Raw genomic sequence first — 16956 nt, forward strand, 5'->3', positions numbered from 1 at the left:
AAAATCCAGACTTCCTAGACTGGTCTCTGTAATCAAGGGTTTTTATAATCTGACCTTGTCCAGAGATTGGATGTTGGAACTTTTGCTTCCCTTAAAGTGGTTTGAAAACAGCTATTCTGCAGCAAGTTATTTCAGAGACATAATGAAAAAATTTTGGTCTTACATGAAGTCAGATAGTGTGATAAACTGTTGATTTAGAACCAAAAGATTCTGCCTTTCAGCTCTGGCTCTGATGCTGAGAAGCCCTGTGATCATGAACAAGTGATTGTATTCTCTAGAACTTTTGTTTTTGTCATCTGTGAGAAAGAGATAATAATAGTTCTTCTACCCACAACACTCAATGTGTTACTTTTTTTTTTTTTTTTTTTTTTTTTAAGGGTGGTAGTTTGATGCAATAATTAGTATGTGGAATCTAGTGGCAGAAATCCTGGGTTTGAGTCTGATACCAGAGCTTAATGACTTTTTAATTTTATAAGTCATTTAAAACCTGAGACTGGGCCTCAGTACTTTCTTATGTGAAATGGAGAAAATATCTTGTAAACTCTAAAGCACTTTGAAAATATTGCTCTTCATGACTGTACAGTAGATCTGATAGGTAACTCAGTAGATATTTTATTGTTTTTTCAGGTGCTTTGGGAAAAAGAACACGGTTCCAGGAAAATTATGTCGCACAACTGATTCTAGATGTAAGAAGGGAAGGGGATGTCCTTTCAAATTGTGAATTCACTCCAGCACCCACTCCTCAGGAACACTTAACCAAGGCAAGTAGGATTGCAAGTTATTAGATTCAATTAATACCTGAGTCTAACAATTTCAATAGGTGAGTACCATAGAAACACTGAGTGGGTTGGGGACGGACTTCATTTTATTCTTTCTTTTGCCTTTTCAAGGTTTATGGGTCAGGGAGAACCCGTGTTTAAACCTTCTTTTTTCCTAACCTGTATATAGAGATAAATAGTCCTTTTCTTCTAGGTTTCAGTAACTATGAATTAGTAATGCAGTTAGTTATATATTACCCCTCTTTTAGAAATTCAAAAGGCATCCTGGGTGGAGACCAATTTTTCTATCTGCTGTCATGTTTATTTCTTTATGTTTGTCTTCTCTTGGAATCTCTTAGGCTTTTTCTAAACATATAAACAGATTATCAGAATTCCTTTTCACTAGTTTTGTGATCGAGCTTTTGTTTCTCTGTCATTATTGGGTGGTGGCTGCCTTAGTATGTTTATTTGACATGTCTAATGAATTCTCTTCTTTAGTTTGAATTATGACTCTTGGTCAGTTTACCTAATTATAGTCCACTCCAGCTGCTTCCATGAAGCCCTTTAGCATTTATGCATGTGTTTTCTGATCCAAGGAACCCCCAACTACTTTTTTTTCTTTTTTGTTTTTTGAGACAGAGTCTCACTCTATTGCCCAGGCTGGAGTGTGATGGAGCGATCTCAGCTCAATGCAACCTCGCCTCCTGGGTTCAAGCAGTTCTCCTGCCTCAGCCTCCCAAGTAGCTGGGATTACAGGCATGCATCACCACGCCTGGCTAATTTTGTATTTTTAGTAGTGACGGGGTTTTTCCATGTTGGTCAGGCTGGTCTCGAACTTGCAACCTCAGGTGATCTGCCTGTCTCGGCCTCCCAAAGTGCTGGGATTACAGGCGTGAGCCACTGTGCCCTGCTGTGTTTGTTGTTTTTTGGTGTGGAGTTGTCCTATAGAAAATTATCTCCCAGTGATTGGCCTGGCATGGTGGCTCATGCCTGTAATCCCAACAATTTGGAAAGCTGAGGTGGGTGGATCACTTGAGGTCAGGAGTTTGAGCCTAGTCTGACCAAAATAGTGAAACCCTGTCTCTATTAAAAATGCAAAATTAGACCAGGTGCAATTGCTCACACCTGTAATCCCAGCACTTTGGGAGGCCAAGGTGGGTGCACGAGGTCAGGAGATCATCCTGGCTAACATGGTGAAACCCTGTCTCTACTAAAACTACAAAAAAAATTAACCGGGCGTGGTGGTAGGTGCCTGTAGTCCCAGCTACTCAGGAGGCTGAGGCAGGTGAATGGTGTGGATCCAGCCGGGAGGTGGAGCTTGCAGTGAGCCGAGATCACGCCTCTGCACTCCAGCCTGGGCGACAGAGCAAGACTCAGTCTCAAAAAAGAAAAGAAAAAAAAACAAAAAAACAAAATTAGCCTGTTGTGGTGGCGTGTGCCTGTAATCCCAGCTACTTGGGAGGTTGAGGTGGGAGAATTGCTTGGACCCGGGAAGTGGAGGTTGCAATGAACAATGAGTGCAATTGCACCATTGAACTCCAGCCTGGGCAACAAGAGCAAAATTCCCTTTGAAAAAAAGAAAATTATCTCCTGGTGATAAATAGGATATGATGAGTATTATGAGAAATGTATGAAAATGATGTACAATTTAATACAGAATTTAATGTTTTTTTTGCTTGCTTGTTCTTTCTTGCTTTCTTTCTTGCTTGCTTGTTTGCTTGCTTCTTTTTTTTTTTTTTTTTTTGAGATGGAGTCTGGCTCTGTCGCCCAGGCTGGAGTGCAGTGGCCGGATCTCAGCTCACTGCAAGCTCCGCCTCCCGGGTTCACACCATTCTCCTGCCTCAGCCTCCGAGTAGCTGGGACTACAGGCGCCCGCCACCACGCCCGGCTAGTTTTTTTGTATTTTTTTTAGTAGAAACGGGGTTTCACCGTGTTAGCCAGGATGGTCTCGATCTCCTGACCTTGTGATCCGCCCGTCTTGGCCTCCCAAAGTGCTGGGATTACAGGCTTGAGCCACCGCGCTCGGCTGCTTTCTTTCTTCCTAAATGGAGATGATGTCTCACTATATTGCCCAGGTTTGTTTCAAACTCCTGGGCTCAAGCAATCTTCCTGCTTCAACTCCCGAAGTACCGGGATTAACCATGTAACACGTTACAGGGTTAATATGGTTAACATTTTTAACATATTACATGTGACTATCAGAAATTTTTTCAGGATTATTTTATTTTATTTTAAAAATTTTGGCTGGGCGCGGTGGCTCATGCCTGTAATCCCAGCACTTTGGGAGGCTGAGGTGGACGGATCATGAGGTCGGGAGATCGAGACCATCCTGGCTAACATAGTGAAACCCCATCTCTACTAAAAATACAAAAAATTAGCTGGGTGTGGTGGCGGGTGCCTGTAGTCCCAGCTACTTGGGAGGCTGAGGCAGGAGAATGGCGTGAACCCGGGAGGCGGAGCTTGCAGTGAGCCGAGATTGTGCCACTGCACTCCAGCCTGGGCGACAGAGTGCAACTCCATCTCAAAAAAAAAAAAAAAAAAAAAAAAAGTTTTACCTGTTTATCTATTTAGAGACCATGTTGTGAGACTGGTTAATTTTTGTATTTTTGGTAGAGGTGGGGTTTCACCATGTTGCCCAGGCTGGTCTTGAACTTCTAGACTCAAGCCATCCACTTGCCTCAGCCTCCCAAAACTGTTGGGATTATAGGCGTGAGCCACTGCACTGGCCAGAATTTAATCTTTTTATATGTGAATAAAATACTTTCAGATAATCTTAGGGTCTTTGTTAATTACTACTTGAAGATGGAGAGTACAAGTTGTATGATGTAGGTATGGATTATATAGAAACATAGCTTTATTCTCATGGGTGGAAGATAATTGTTTGTTAAGTTGGTTATATATCATATTTCCTTGTGTCAAACACATTATTAGATTGTAATATACACCACCTGTTTAATAACCATTTTTCAGGAAAAGGAAAGAACACTACTATACCATTTATAGTGATTACAAAATATATCCTGATTGGAAATGTTACAATGTGGCTCGGTGTGGTAGCTCACGCCTGTAGTCCCAGCACTTTGGGAGGCCAAGGTGGGAGGATCACTTGAGGTCAGGAGTTCGAGACCAACCTGGCCAACATGCCAAAACCCCGTCTCTACTAAAAATAGAGAAGATTATCTGGGGGTGGTGGTGTGTGCCTGTAATTCCAGCTACTTGGGAGGCTGAGGCAGGAGAATCGCTTGAACCCGGGAGGTGGAGGTTGCAGTGAGCCGAGATCACACCACTGCACTCCAGCCTGGGTGACTAAGTGAGAGTGTCTCCAAAAAAAAGAGAAATGTTACAATGTGAAAATATATATTTTATTTTTTTTTGAGATGGTGTCTCATTCTGTAGCCTGCCTTAGTCTCCAAGTAGCTGGGACTACAGCCACATGCCACTACGCCCGGAGAATTGTATTTTTAGTAGAGACAGGGCTTCACCATGCTGGCCAGGCTGGTCTTGAACTCCTGACGTCGGGTGATCCACCCACCTTAGCCTCTCAAAGTGCTGGGATTACAGGCATGAGCCACCGCGCCCAGCTTCTGTCTAGCTTCATTTAGCTCCTAAAGTCTTCCTTGTTTTTTTGTTGAATTAGAAAAAAATTTCACCCAAGATTATTGAGGAATAATTTACATAAAGTATACCAATTTGAATTACACTTTGTTGAGATTTAACAATTAGACGCATGTAACCACCACTAGAATGAAAAAAAGTTTCTCCAAAGAGTGCCCCCATAGTTCTTTGCAGTCAGTTGCTCTCTAATCTGTTTTCTGTCATAGATTAGATCTGTCTTTTCTAGAATTTCCAATAAATGGAATCATACGGTATGTAATCTTTTGTGTCTGGCTTAATGGTTTTAAGATTCATCCATGTTGAAATACCAATATGAACTGTTGGTGGACATTTAAGTTATTTCTAGCAGCTATTACTAATAAACCTGCCTAGAAAATATGTATATAAGTCTTTGTGTGAACATAAGTTTTTTTTTTTTCTCTCTTCTCTATTTTTATTTTTGAAATGGAGTCTCACTCTATTGCGTAGGCTGGAGTGCAGTGGCAAGATCTCAGCTTACTGCAACCTCCACCTCTCGGGTTCAAGCAATTCTCCTGCCTCAGCCTCCCGAGTAGCTGGGAGTACAGGTACATGCCACAATGCCTGGCGATTTTTGTATTTTTGGTAGAGACGGGGTTTTACCATGTTTGCCAGGCTGGTCTTGAACTCCTGACCTCAAGTGATCCACCCACCTTGGCCTCCTAAAGTGCTGGGATTACAGGCGTGAGCCACCGCGCCGGGCCTCTTTTGCCCATTTTTCATTTGGGTTGTTTGTCTTCTTATTGAGTTCTAAGCGTTCTCCATATTCTGGATACAAGTCCCTTTTCAGATACATATTTTGTCAATATATTTGGATCTGGAGCTTGACTTTTTGTCTTCTTAACAATGTTTTCAGAGAACAGAAGTTTTTATTCTGATGAAGTCCAATTTATGAAGTTTTTCTCTTATAATTCATGCTTTTTGTGTCCTAATTAAGGACTGATGCCTTTCCATCTCAAGGTTACAAATATTTTTTTTTAAATGTTTTATTCTAGAAGCATTTTTAGTTTTAACTTCTGTGTTAAGGTCTGTGATTAATTTTGATTTAATTTTTGTATATGATTGAGATAAACGTGAAGGGTCATTTTTTTTTTACAAATGGATATCCAGTTGTTCTGACATCATTTAGTTACTTTTTTTTTGGAGAGACAGGGTCTTGCTGTGTTGCCCAGGCTGGTCTCAAACTCTTGGCCACAAGCTTCCTCCCACCTTGGCCTCCCAAAGTTCTCTAATATCATTTATTGAAAGGCTTTATCTACTGAACCACCTAGGTACTTTTACTGAAAACCAATCCATCACATATGCATGGGTCTAACATTTTGGACTGTATTGTGTTCCATTCACTTTATATGTCTGTCTTTATGCCAGTACCGTACTGTCTGGGCTTTATAGTAATTCTTGAAATCAAGTACTTCCTTGTATTTTATTCTTTTTAAAATTGTTTTGGTTATTGTCGATCATTTGCATTTCCATATAAATTTTAGAACGAACTTGTCAGTTTGGCATTTCCATCATTGATAACAAGCTATTTGTGAGAAATTTGTCAACTGATCGCACTATATTGCTGAGACAGAGTTGGGAAGTTGATGTTTTTGATTAGAATTTAGAGGCAGAATAGAAAGATCCAGTTTTGAATCCTGATGCTGTCACGTACTTTGAGTGTGATCTTGGATGAGCTTCAAGTATCTGATTCTTTGTTTTTCATCAATAAATAGGGATAGAAATGCCTATTGTTTGTGATTATTGTGAGGATGAATTTGAAAAATGTAAAGTTATCTGCAGAGGGGCTTTTGCATACTTGGCTCAATGAATGATAGCTGTTATTCCCTATTATTGGCAGTGTTAGTGCATTCTTGAGGTATAGAATGGCACATCTTTCATTTCTGGAAGGTAAATTGTTTCCAAATATGTGTTTCACAAGAAACAGCCTATTGACCATAGGTAGACAAGGTAAGTTAACTTTATCCTTTCTAGCAATCTATTACATGCCATTTTGGTGAATGAATAAAATTTAATTTTTGGTCTAAGTATTTTCTTTTGTATTCCACTAGAATCTTGAGCTCAATGATGACACCATTCTGAATGACATAAAGTTAGCAGATTGTGAACAGTTCCAGATGCCCGATCTGTGTGCTGAAGAGCTCGCTATTATCCTTGGAATCTGGTAAGTTAATGACTGACTTGGCTACTTTGAACACTTTGCATATTGATTCTCTTATGTGTGGAGAATCTTCATTCAAGGAGGTTCCAAGAGTTCTGGATGAATAGGGAATTTTGTAGTGCTTATGAAGATCAAGAGGAAATACTTGGAGAGCCAATTAAAGGACTAGACATTACAAATCTCCTATGAGTTGGTATATGTATTCTTCTGTTTCCTTTATAAGCACAATTTCTTTGTTTAGCTTTAGCTAGGAGTAGATTCTTAATAAAATGTTAAAGACAGGTGAGAAGGACTATTTTGAGATTTGAGGATATTTAAATTTCAAAGGATAGGATTATTTTTTAATACTGTAGAACCTTATCTGTGGCCGAAATAGTTTTTCCTTTTTTTTCTAATTAGAAATAATATCAAATTTGTGAAAAATGTTTAAGGGCAGGGCAATACAAATAACTTTTAAGAATAAGTTTCCAATGTGATACTGTATCATTCCTGAAGGATTTGGTGTATATTTCCAACAATAATTTGTACATAGTCACAATACAGCTATCAAAATCAGAAAGTTAACATTCATACTTTGCTATCATTTAATTCTCAGACCCCATTCAAATTTTGCTAGTTGTCCAGATACTCTCTTTTAGAGCAAAAGATCCAGTCTAGAATATATGTGTCACATTTAGTTGTCATGTCTCTTTAGTCTTTATCAGTCTGGAATAGTTCCTCATTTTTGCTTGACTTGCATGATCTTGACACTTGAAATTTACAAGTCCATTATTTTTAGACTTTCCCTCAATTTGAGTTTGTCTGATTTTTTTTTTGTAATAGTTGGATTCACCTTATGCATTTTTTTTTCCCCCTGAGATGGAGTTTTGCTATTGTTGCCTAGGCTGGAGTGTAATGGCATGATCTCGGCTCACTGCAACCTCCGCCTCCCGGGCTCAAGTGATTCTCTTGCCTCAGCCTCCTGAGTAGCTGGGATTACAGGCGCACACCACCATGTCCGGCTAATTTTTTTGGATTTTTAGTAGAGATGGAGTTTCACCATGTTGTCCAGGCTGGTCTCAAACTCCTGACCTCAGCTGATCCGCCCACCTCGATCTCCCAGAGTGCTGGGATTACAGGCATGAGCCACTGCACCCAGCTACTTTATGCGTTTTTAGCTGGGATTTCAGAGAAATGAAGTTTTGTTATTCTCATTGCATCCTAGCAAGTAGAATATGATTTGGGTTTGCCCCTCTACTGGTGATGTTAACTTTGATCACATGATTAAAGTGGTGTTTGCTAGGCTTCTCCAAAGTTATTCTTTTATTTTTTAATTAACATTTTATTGGCCAGGCACAGTGGCTTACTCCTGTAATCCCAGCACTTTGGGAAGCCGAAGCGGGTGGATCACCCAAGGTTAGGAGTTCAAGACCAGCCTTGCCAACATAGTGAAATCCCGTCTCTACTAAAAATACAAAAATTAGCCAGGTGTGGTGGTGGGCGCTTGTAATCCCAGCTACTCGGGAGCCTGAGGCAGGAGAATTGCTTGAACCTGGGAGGTGGAGATTGCAGTGAGCCGAGATCACGCCACTGTACTCCAGCCTGGATGACAGAGTGAAACTCTGTCTCAAAAAAAAAAAAAAAAAACTTCTTTGAAAGGTACTTTTAGACTAAATGAATATCCCATTTGTCATCAAAAGATTTATTGATGTTCAAAATAGAATCCCCCATAAAGCTATAATATTGATACCAGTTAAATTAGTAATAGGCAATTTAAGAAAGGGAGCATTTGAAAAAAATCTTGTTCTTTTTTTTTTTTTTTTTTTTGGAGATAGTCTTGCACTGTTGCCCAGGCTGGAGTGCAGTGGTGCAATCTTGGCTCACTGCAACCTTGGCCTCCCAGGTTCAAGCAGTTCTCCTGCCTCAGCCTCCCAAGCAGCTAGGATTACAGGCATGTGCCACCACACCTGGCTAATTTTTGTATTTTTAATAGAGACGGGGTTTCACCCTGTTGACCAGGTGGTCTTGAACTCCTGACATCAGGTGATCCACCTGCCTTGGCCTCCCAAAGTACTAGGATTACAGGGGTGAGCCACTGCGCCCAGCCAAAATCTTATTCTTTTAATTCAGTAGAACTCACCCTTTAGTGTTCACCACATAGCATTTTACTTCATATATGCAGCAGTAAGTTTGCATTTATATAAAAGTTGAATTCAGTTCTACAGTTCCTTTTTATTTTAAAATGGATCACACATACAGAGTTCTGTTTCTAAATCCAAAGCAATTTTCCTGTAACATTATTGATTCCAGTGACAGAATTTTTTTTTTTTTTTTGAGACAGAGTCTCGCTCTGTCGTCCCAGGCTGGAGTGCAATGGTGCAATCTTGACTCACTGCAACCTCCAACTCCCAGGTTCAAACGATTCTCTTGCCTCAGCCTCCTGAGTAGCTGGGATTACAGGCACCCGCCACCATGCTCAGCTAATTTTTGTATTTTAGTAGAGACAGGGTTTCACCATGTTGGCCAAGCTGGTCTCGAACTCCTGACCTCAGGTGATCTACTCGCCTCAGCCTCCCAAAGTGCTGGGATTATAGCCGTGAGCCACTGTGCCTAGCCTGAGAAGGTGAATTCTTATACATAGTAGATTGGCACAACAGTGGGGATAGCTTCAGGCTCCTTCCCTAGACTCTTGCTGTTCACTGGCCTCCTGCTTGAGTTGGATTTTTACCTGAAGACGAAATGCTGGAACTTGCCCCACCTCTCTTACACTTCATTCTACCTGACTGCTTGTATGCATTCATGTGTGTTTGTCTTGTAGGTGTTTTTAAAAAAATCATTTCATAGTTCTTTCCTCTTCCATTCATTGATTTTTTTCTTTTCCAACACTAAAAATTGGTTCATTTAAAAATTATTATATAAACAATTTATAGTCATTATAAAATCCTTAAACAGTATTGAAAATTATAAGGATATGTTACTATTTTATAAGGCAGTGTTTTCATTTTTTTTTTTTTTCAGATGGATTCTTGCTCTTTTGCCCAGGCGGGAGGGCAGTGGCACGATCTTGGCTCACTGTAACCTCTGCCTCTCAGGTTCAAGCAGTTCTCTGCCTCAGTCTCCCGAGTAGCTGAGATTACAGGCACTTGCCACCATGCCTGGCTAATTTTTGTATTTTTAGTAGAGATGGGGTTTCACCATCTGGGCCAGGCTGGTCTTGAACTCCTGACCTCGTGATCCACCTGCCTCAGCCTCCCTAAGTGCTGGGATTATACGCGTTAGCTGCCGGGCCTGGCCTGTTTTCATTCTTAATGTATGGAATATTTATATACATTTATATGCCCTTTAAAATTTGCTAAATTAATATATGGAATATTTGGAATTACATTCCATATATATGTCCACATATATATATTCCATATATATTATAATTATATGTGGAATATTTCATATATTCCATATATTAAGAATATTTAATATTCCATTTGGAATAGTCTAATAATAAAACTAACACTGGTGAAAAGTCAACTGTTATTCTGAATCTCATGTTTGTGATTTTGTTGCCTTTTAAAAAAAATTTTAATTTCATGTTTTGTATGCTTGTAAGTCAGTTGCTTAAATTTGCTTGTTTTTGAGCTTTATAACAGTGGTATCTTATAATAAACATATAGTCCTCTGTGATGTGCTTATTTTCTCTCATTATTGTATTCCTGTGATTCATGTTGTTATATGTAGCTGCAGTTTACTTTGTAGTATAGCATTCTGTTGGATGATTATACAACAGTTGGTCATTTTCCTTTTGGGCATTTGGATGGTTTCCAGATTTTTCCTGTTATACACAGTAGTACTATGGATATTTATGTATCTCGTTCTTGATATATCAGTTCAAGAATTTCTCTGGGCTCTATATCTAGGATGGAAGTACTGAGTCGAGTATATATGAATGTTCACAAAGATAGTGCCAAATTGTTTCTTTCTTTTTTTTTGAGATGGAGTCTTGCTCTGTCACCCAGGCTGGAGTGCAATGGCGTAATCTTGGCTCACTGCAACCTCTGCCTCGTGAGTTCAAGCAGTCCTCCTGCCTCAGCCTCCTGAGTAGCTGGGACTACAGGTGTGCGCCACCACACCCAGCTAATTTTTTGTATTTTTAGTAGAGATGTGGTTTCACCATGTTGGCCAGGATGGTCTCGATCTCTTGACCTCATGATTCGCCTGCCTCGGTCTCCCAAAGTGCTGGGATTACAGGCATGAGCCACCGTGCCCAGCCCAAATTGTTTTCTAAAATGATTCTACCAATAATGTAATTGATCCTGGATCAGCAAGATCTAAGAATGCCTGTTGTTCTGCCTTCTTGACAGCTGTTATAAAAACATTTTTTTTTTAGCATGAGTTTAATAAATAAGACTCGGTGTCATAATAATTCTTTTTATTTTCTTTGCTGAGTGGCACATATTGAATTTCTTTTTTCCTAGGAGGATAAATTATGTTGGCTGCACAGTGTCACATGCCTGTAATCCCAACACTTTGGGAGGCTGAGGTGGGCAATCACTTGAGTCCAGGAGTTCAAGACCAGCCTGGACAACACAGTGAAACTATGTTTCTACAAAAAATAGAAAAATTAGCTGGGAATGGTGGCGTATCCCTGTAGTCCCAGTTACTCGGGAGGCTGAGCTGGGAGGATCCCTTGAACTCAGGAGATGGAGGTTGCAATGAGCCAGGTGTGTGCCACTGCACTCCCACCTGGGTGACACAGTGAGCCCTGTCTCAAAAAAAACAAAGAAAAAAAAAGATAAATTATGTTGACATTTAGTACACCAATCACATTTTATTTGTCAGCATTTTATTGTTATGCTTATCTTTGATAAACTCCACATTTGTATATAATGCCATTTTATTTATATATATATGTATTTTTTTTTTTTTGAGACAGAGTCTCACTCTGTCGCCCAGGCTGGAGTGCAGTGGTGCGATCTCGGCTCACTGCAAGCTCCGCCTCCCGGGTTCACGCCATTCTCCTGCCTCAGCCTCCTGAGTAGCTGGGACTACAGGTGCCCGCCACCACACCTGGCTAAGTTTTTGTATTTTTAGTAGAGACGGGGTTTCATCTTGTTAGCCAGGATGGTCTGAATCTCCTGACCTCGTGATTTGCCCGCCTCAGCCTCCCAAAGTGTTGGGATTACAGGCGTGAGCCACTGCGCCCGGCCCCCATAATATTTAAATATCTGCTTTCAAATATATAAAATATAGCAGTTTACTTTGCTTTTTAAAAATTGTATTTCATTAGCTGCAACATGCATCTTAATTTACCTTTTTTCTTAATTTAAAGCACGAATTTTCAAAAGAATAACCCAGTGCATAAATTAACTGAAGAGGAGCTTCTGGCATTTACATCAGTGAGTAATGTCTTTTTCTCTTCCATTTCATTTTTTTCCAGGTAAATTATTTCCTCTGGTATGGTCTTGCCTTAGATTGTTTATGTTGAAACACTGCCACCTAAGGAAATAAAGTGGAGAAAAATCTTATTTTAGTTTCTAAGTCACATGTATCTTGCTGCTGATAGAGTCTGCAACTCTTATGCCTAAAATTGAGGGCTATGCCTACATGATTGCGGTGAAAAAGAGAGCTGGGAGCAGGACCAGGAGATCATGGGTTAGAGAGGTGTCAAGAGCATGGTGTGCTCATCAGTATTCAACAGTGTAGAGCAGTCAGGAGATAAATGTGGACAGAGAAGAGACCACTGGATTGGACAATTAAGAGTGCATTGGTTACTTCTAGGACAGTTTTAGTGGACTCTCTGGACAGTTACCTCATTACAGAGAATTGAGGGGGATTATGGTGTAAGGAAATAAAGTTAATAAAGACCTGATGTTTTCTTCCTTTGTTATTTTTCAGATAAGGCAAAATAAAATACTTTTACTGGCTAGAAAGAAAAGGTAGATTGTGGCCGGGTGAGGTGGCTCATGCCTGTAATCTCAGCACTTTGAGAGGCCGAGGCAGGTGGATCACTTGAGGTCAGGAGTTCAGACCAGCCTGGCCAACATGGTGAAACCGTGTCTCTACCAAAAATACAAAAATTACCCGGGTGTGGTGGCATGTGTCTGTAACCCCAGCTACTCTGGAGGCTGAGAAGGAGAACCGCCTCAACTCGGAAGACAGAGGTTGCAGTGAGCCACACTGTACTTCAGCCTGGGTGACAGAGAGCGAGACTCTGCCTGAAAAACAAACAAAACAAAACAAAACACAACAAAACAAAAAAAGCTAGCTTATTTTGTACTGTAATATAAATTTTTCACATTACTATTTCCTACACACCCTGTTGGAACTGGTTAGGTGTTAGTCGTATGAGTCCTCTGGTTGCGTGTTTTATTTTTCCACTTCAGTATTCTCCGAAGTCTTTGGTGTGCATCATCTTATTATGTGTGTTTTAGGTAACTGTGGAAATGTTCCTCATTATTTATTACATGTGCTGTAAAGGAATTGACAAAGTGTTAACAAACTGTTAACAAATTTTAAAGGGCATATAAAAACATATTATGTACTTTTCATTTATTGATTCAGCTAATATATATATCTACTAAATAATATATACGGGTATTGTACTAGTCATTGGGGATATAGCAGTAAACAAAGCCTTTTCTGTTCTGGAGTTTATGTCAAATACAGAGTAGACAAAGAGAGAACCAGCTATTTCACGAAGTGCTGAGGAGAACTATAAAGCAGGTTAAGAGACTAAGAATGGGATGGGCACAGCTGTTTTAGACAAGTTTTTCTATGATATAAACATGTCACCTATGCATAAAGGTAGTTTATATCCTAATTTCCAATCTGTATACCTTTTATTTCTTCATATCTTCTTATCTATTGCACTACTGGGATTTTAGTTCAACGAGAAGAGAAGTGAAGAAAGCAGACAATCTTCCCTTTTTTCTGAGCTTAGGGGAGAAAGACTACTTTTCACCATTAATGATTTTAGTTAGATACACTTAATCAGGTTGATATTCTCTTCTATTCCTAGTTTACTAAGAGTTTTTATAATGAAAGGTGTTGAATTTGTTTAATATGAAACAATGCAATTCATCTTATTAATAGAGCAAAGGAGAAAAACCAAATGATTATCTTAATAGAAACAGAAAAGGCTTTGACAACCACAGTTGGAGAAGAATGGCAGTGAGAAGGAAAGATGGACTAATAGATATTTGAGGATTTTAGATCAAGAAGGACTTTTAAGAAGAGAAAAGTCACAGACGAAGGGGTCAGTCAGTATATTTTGGCTTTATGGATAAAGGAAGATACATATGTTCTTTAATGAATACAAGTTGCTTAAGATATATCATTTTTTTAAAGGCATTTTCATTATCTTAGTTGGGAATCAGTTGGAATTCTGATGTTTTCTTCCCAGGTCAGATAAATTTATGAAACTGTACTTAGCAATACTAGGCAGTTTAAACTACAAATCGATAGCACAGATAAAGATATCCCCTAGTTGCTAAGAAAGGAAGACAATATTTAGGACTGAGCAGTCAAAGAAGGCTTTGTTCACTCGGGGAGGACTTGAGTTGCAACTTGAACAACAGATAGGGTTTAGATGGAGTGATACAGCATAAGCAAAGGCAAGGAGATGGGAGAATGTAAGTTGTATTTGGGTCCTTTCACTGAGGGTAATAGTGAGAGTTAGGGAAAAATAGATTTGAGCAAGTTTTTAAATGACCTCCCTCACAAGGATAGGGGATTTGGGTTGCTCTTCCACTTCTACTGAGAATTATTTATAGATTAAACTTGGAATTTTAAACTTATTGTCATTTGGTACTGATTTCAAAAATGAATGCTTTTTTAAGTAGATAATGAAAAAGCAGGGGTAGTTGTGCTTTTTATAGTATTTCTTTGTTCCTTGCTTTGGGAGGTCAGTATGACCTGGGTGGGCATCCTTCGATTTGGCTTTAGTGTAGCCAAACAATCATGCACAAGGAGAGCTCCGAGCTGGCTTTGATTTATGTGTGGAAAAAGCAGCTATCTGAAAGCTCTTTCATTGTTTAAAGGAGTAGCCTGGTTGTGTGTCATCTGAAGAGATCCTAGTGACCTTTGGAAGGAGATTATTTGAAATATGTAGTGATAAGAATGAAAAGGAAATTTGTTTTTAATAGAAACAACACTCTAAATCCTCTTTGATGGTGGTACAGAATTTTCTTTGCTACTTTTCTGGGGCATGAGGGAAATGCCCATACAGTGGGAAATTGCTTGCTGAATAAAATAATAAGTCCCTCTTATGTACATATATAGCTCGTCATCATATGAATATTTACTTTTCTTTTTTTTTCTGAGACAGAGTCTCGCTCTGTTCCCCAGGCTGGAGTGCAGTGGTGCAGTCTCGGCTCACTGCAACCTCCGCCTCCCAGATTCAAGTGATTCTCCTGCCTCAGTCTCCCAAGTAGCTGGGATTACAGGCACACGCCACCACGCCCAGCTTATTTTTGTATTTTTAGTAGAGACAAGAGTTTCACCATGTTGCCCAGGCTGGTCTTGATATCCTGATCTCAGATGATCAACCCACCTCAGCCTCTCAAAGTGCGGGGATTATAGGCGTGAGCCACCGCGCCCGGCCTGCATCTCTTAATCTTCAATGAATGCCTCTCTTTTGTTCTCAAAATATCCTCTTACATACCTTATCAACAATTGCTAAATTGATTCTTTAATTTATAAAACATTATAACTATGAATAAAATAAATATTACTAAAGTTTATTTCGCTATTCACAACAATCATAAAAATATTAAAAGTATATGAAAAATTATATACTTGTAAAAGTTTACTGGTTCGATGGGTCACCTTTTATGGATTTTGGTCAATGAGAGGTAAGAAATGAGAGAACTTTTCCTAAGACAGGCACACAAATGTTATCACTCATTTGTAAGTGGTTTCTGGCCTTTGTTTTGATGTGTAAAAGTGGTGGAAATTCCATCTCATAGATAAGTACATGGTTGCAAATGGCATGAGGTTCTTCAGCAGTGAAGAATTCTGAAAGTGGGGATTTTATTTTTTAATTTTTTAGGTTTTTGTTGTTGTTTGTTTGTTTGTTTGTTTTGTAGAGACAGGTCTCGCCATGTTGCTCAGGCTGGTCTTGAACTCCTGGGCTGAAGTGTTCTGCCCGTCTCGGCCTCCCAAAGTGCTGGGATTACAGGTGTGAACAACCGCACCCAGCCATGAAAGCGGGGATTTATGAATCCACCAACTTTCTTAGGGTTCTTTTTCAAACCCATTTTGATTTTTAACCAAATACTTATAATTTAGTGAGCTGATACTTCATCAAATTACCACAGTTAATAGAATCCATGGTTAAAAATAAGATAGCATTTACAACTATGTAATTCCACATAAAGTGCCTAGAGTAGTCAAAATTCATAGAACCAAAAAGCAGTACAGGTTGCTAGGGGTTGGGGGAAGGGGGATTGGGAGTTGTTTAATGGGTATAGAGTTTCAGCTACAAGATGAAAGGAGTTCTGGAGACTGGTTGTACAATAATGTGAATGTACTTAACATTATTGTACTGTGTGTTTAAAAGTTGTTAAAATGGTATATTTTATGTTATATGTATTTTACCATGGTTTTTAAAAATTAAAAAGAGAAAAGAAGCATTTGTAATAGTGTCAAAAAACATCAAATTCCCAGGAATAAGCCTATCAAAAGATTTATAAGATCTCTATACTAAAAATCTGTCTGGGCACGGTGGCTTACACCTGTAATCCCAGCACTTTGGGAGGCCAAGGTAGGCAGATCACTTGAGGTCAGGAATTCAAGACCAGCCTGGCCAACATGGTAAAATCCCGTCTCTGCTAAAAATACAAAAAAAAAAAATTAGCCAGGCGTCATGGTGAACGCCTGTAATCCCAGCTACTTGGGAGGCTGAGGCAGGAGAATCGCGTGAACCCAGGAGGCGGAGGTTGCAGTGGGCTGAGATGGCACCACTGTACTCCAGCCTGGGTAACAGAGTGAGACTCTGTCTAAAAAAAAAAAAAAAAAATCTATAAAACATAATTAAGATAAATTACTGAAGATGTAAATAAATGGAGGGGTATGTCTTGTTCATGGAGGACTTTATGTTTTAAAATTTCAAGTCTTTCCAAATTAACCTACATAATTAATCAATCCTTAAGAAAGCCCCAGCAGTTTGAATTTGTTGTTTTTATTGTTTCTGTTGTTTTTTCATGGAACTAAAGCTGACTTTGAAATTCATATGGAAATGCAGAGGGCTAAGGATATAGCTCAGGCAGTCTTGAAGAACAGAGCTGTAGGGGAAGACTTCTATTGTCAGATAGCAAGACCTATTTTAAGACAGTGCTTGTCAAATTGGGGTCCCTGGACCAGCAGCATCAGCGTCACCTGGGAGCTTGTTAGAAATGGAATTTCTCCGGCTCCACCCTAAACCCTATTCAA

The 16956-nt window shown here is 39.4% G+C and overlaps 1 protein-coding gene across 2 annotated transcripts in view; it reads left to right on the forward strand.

Annotated features, from left to right (window-relative positions):
- Positions 1 to 16956, forward strand: part of TTC27 (tetratricopeptide repeat domain 27) — a 178992-nt gene that overhangs the window by 39458 nt on the left and 122578 nt on the right. For both annotated transcript variants that reach the window (XM_025354562.1, XM_025354563.1), the window contains exons 7-9: positions 628 to 761; positions 6443 to 6555; positions 11855 to 11921. In XM_025354562.1, the coding sequence (XP_025210347.1) occupies positions 628 to 761; positions 6443 to 6555; positions 11855 to 11921 (314 nt within the window). The remainder of the gene's footprint in view (positions 1 to 627; positions 762 to 6442; positions 6556 to 11854; positions 11922 to 16956) is intronic.

The sequence above is a fragment of the Theropithecus gelada genome, chromosome 13 (genome assembly GCF_003255815.1).
Source record: "Theropithecus gelada isolate Dixy chromosome 13, Tgel_1.0, whole genome shotgun sequence".
NCBI classification, from domain to species: Eukaryota; Metazoa; Chordata; class Mammalia; order Primates; family Cercopithecidae; genus Theropithecus; species Theropithecus gelada.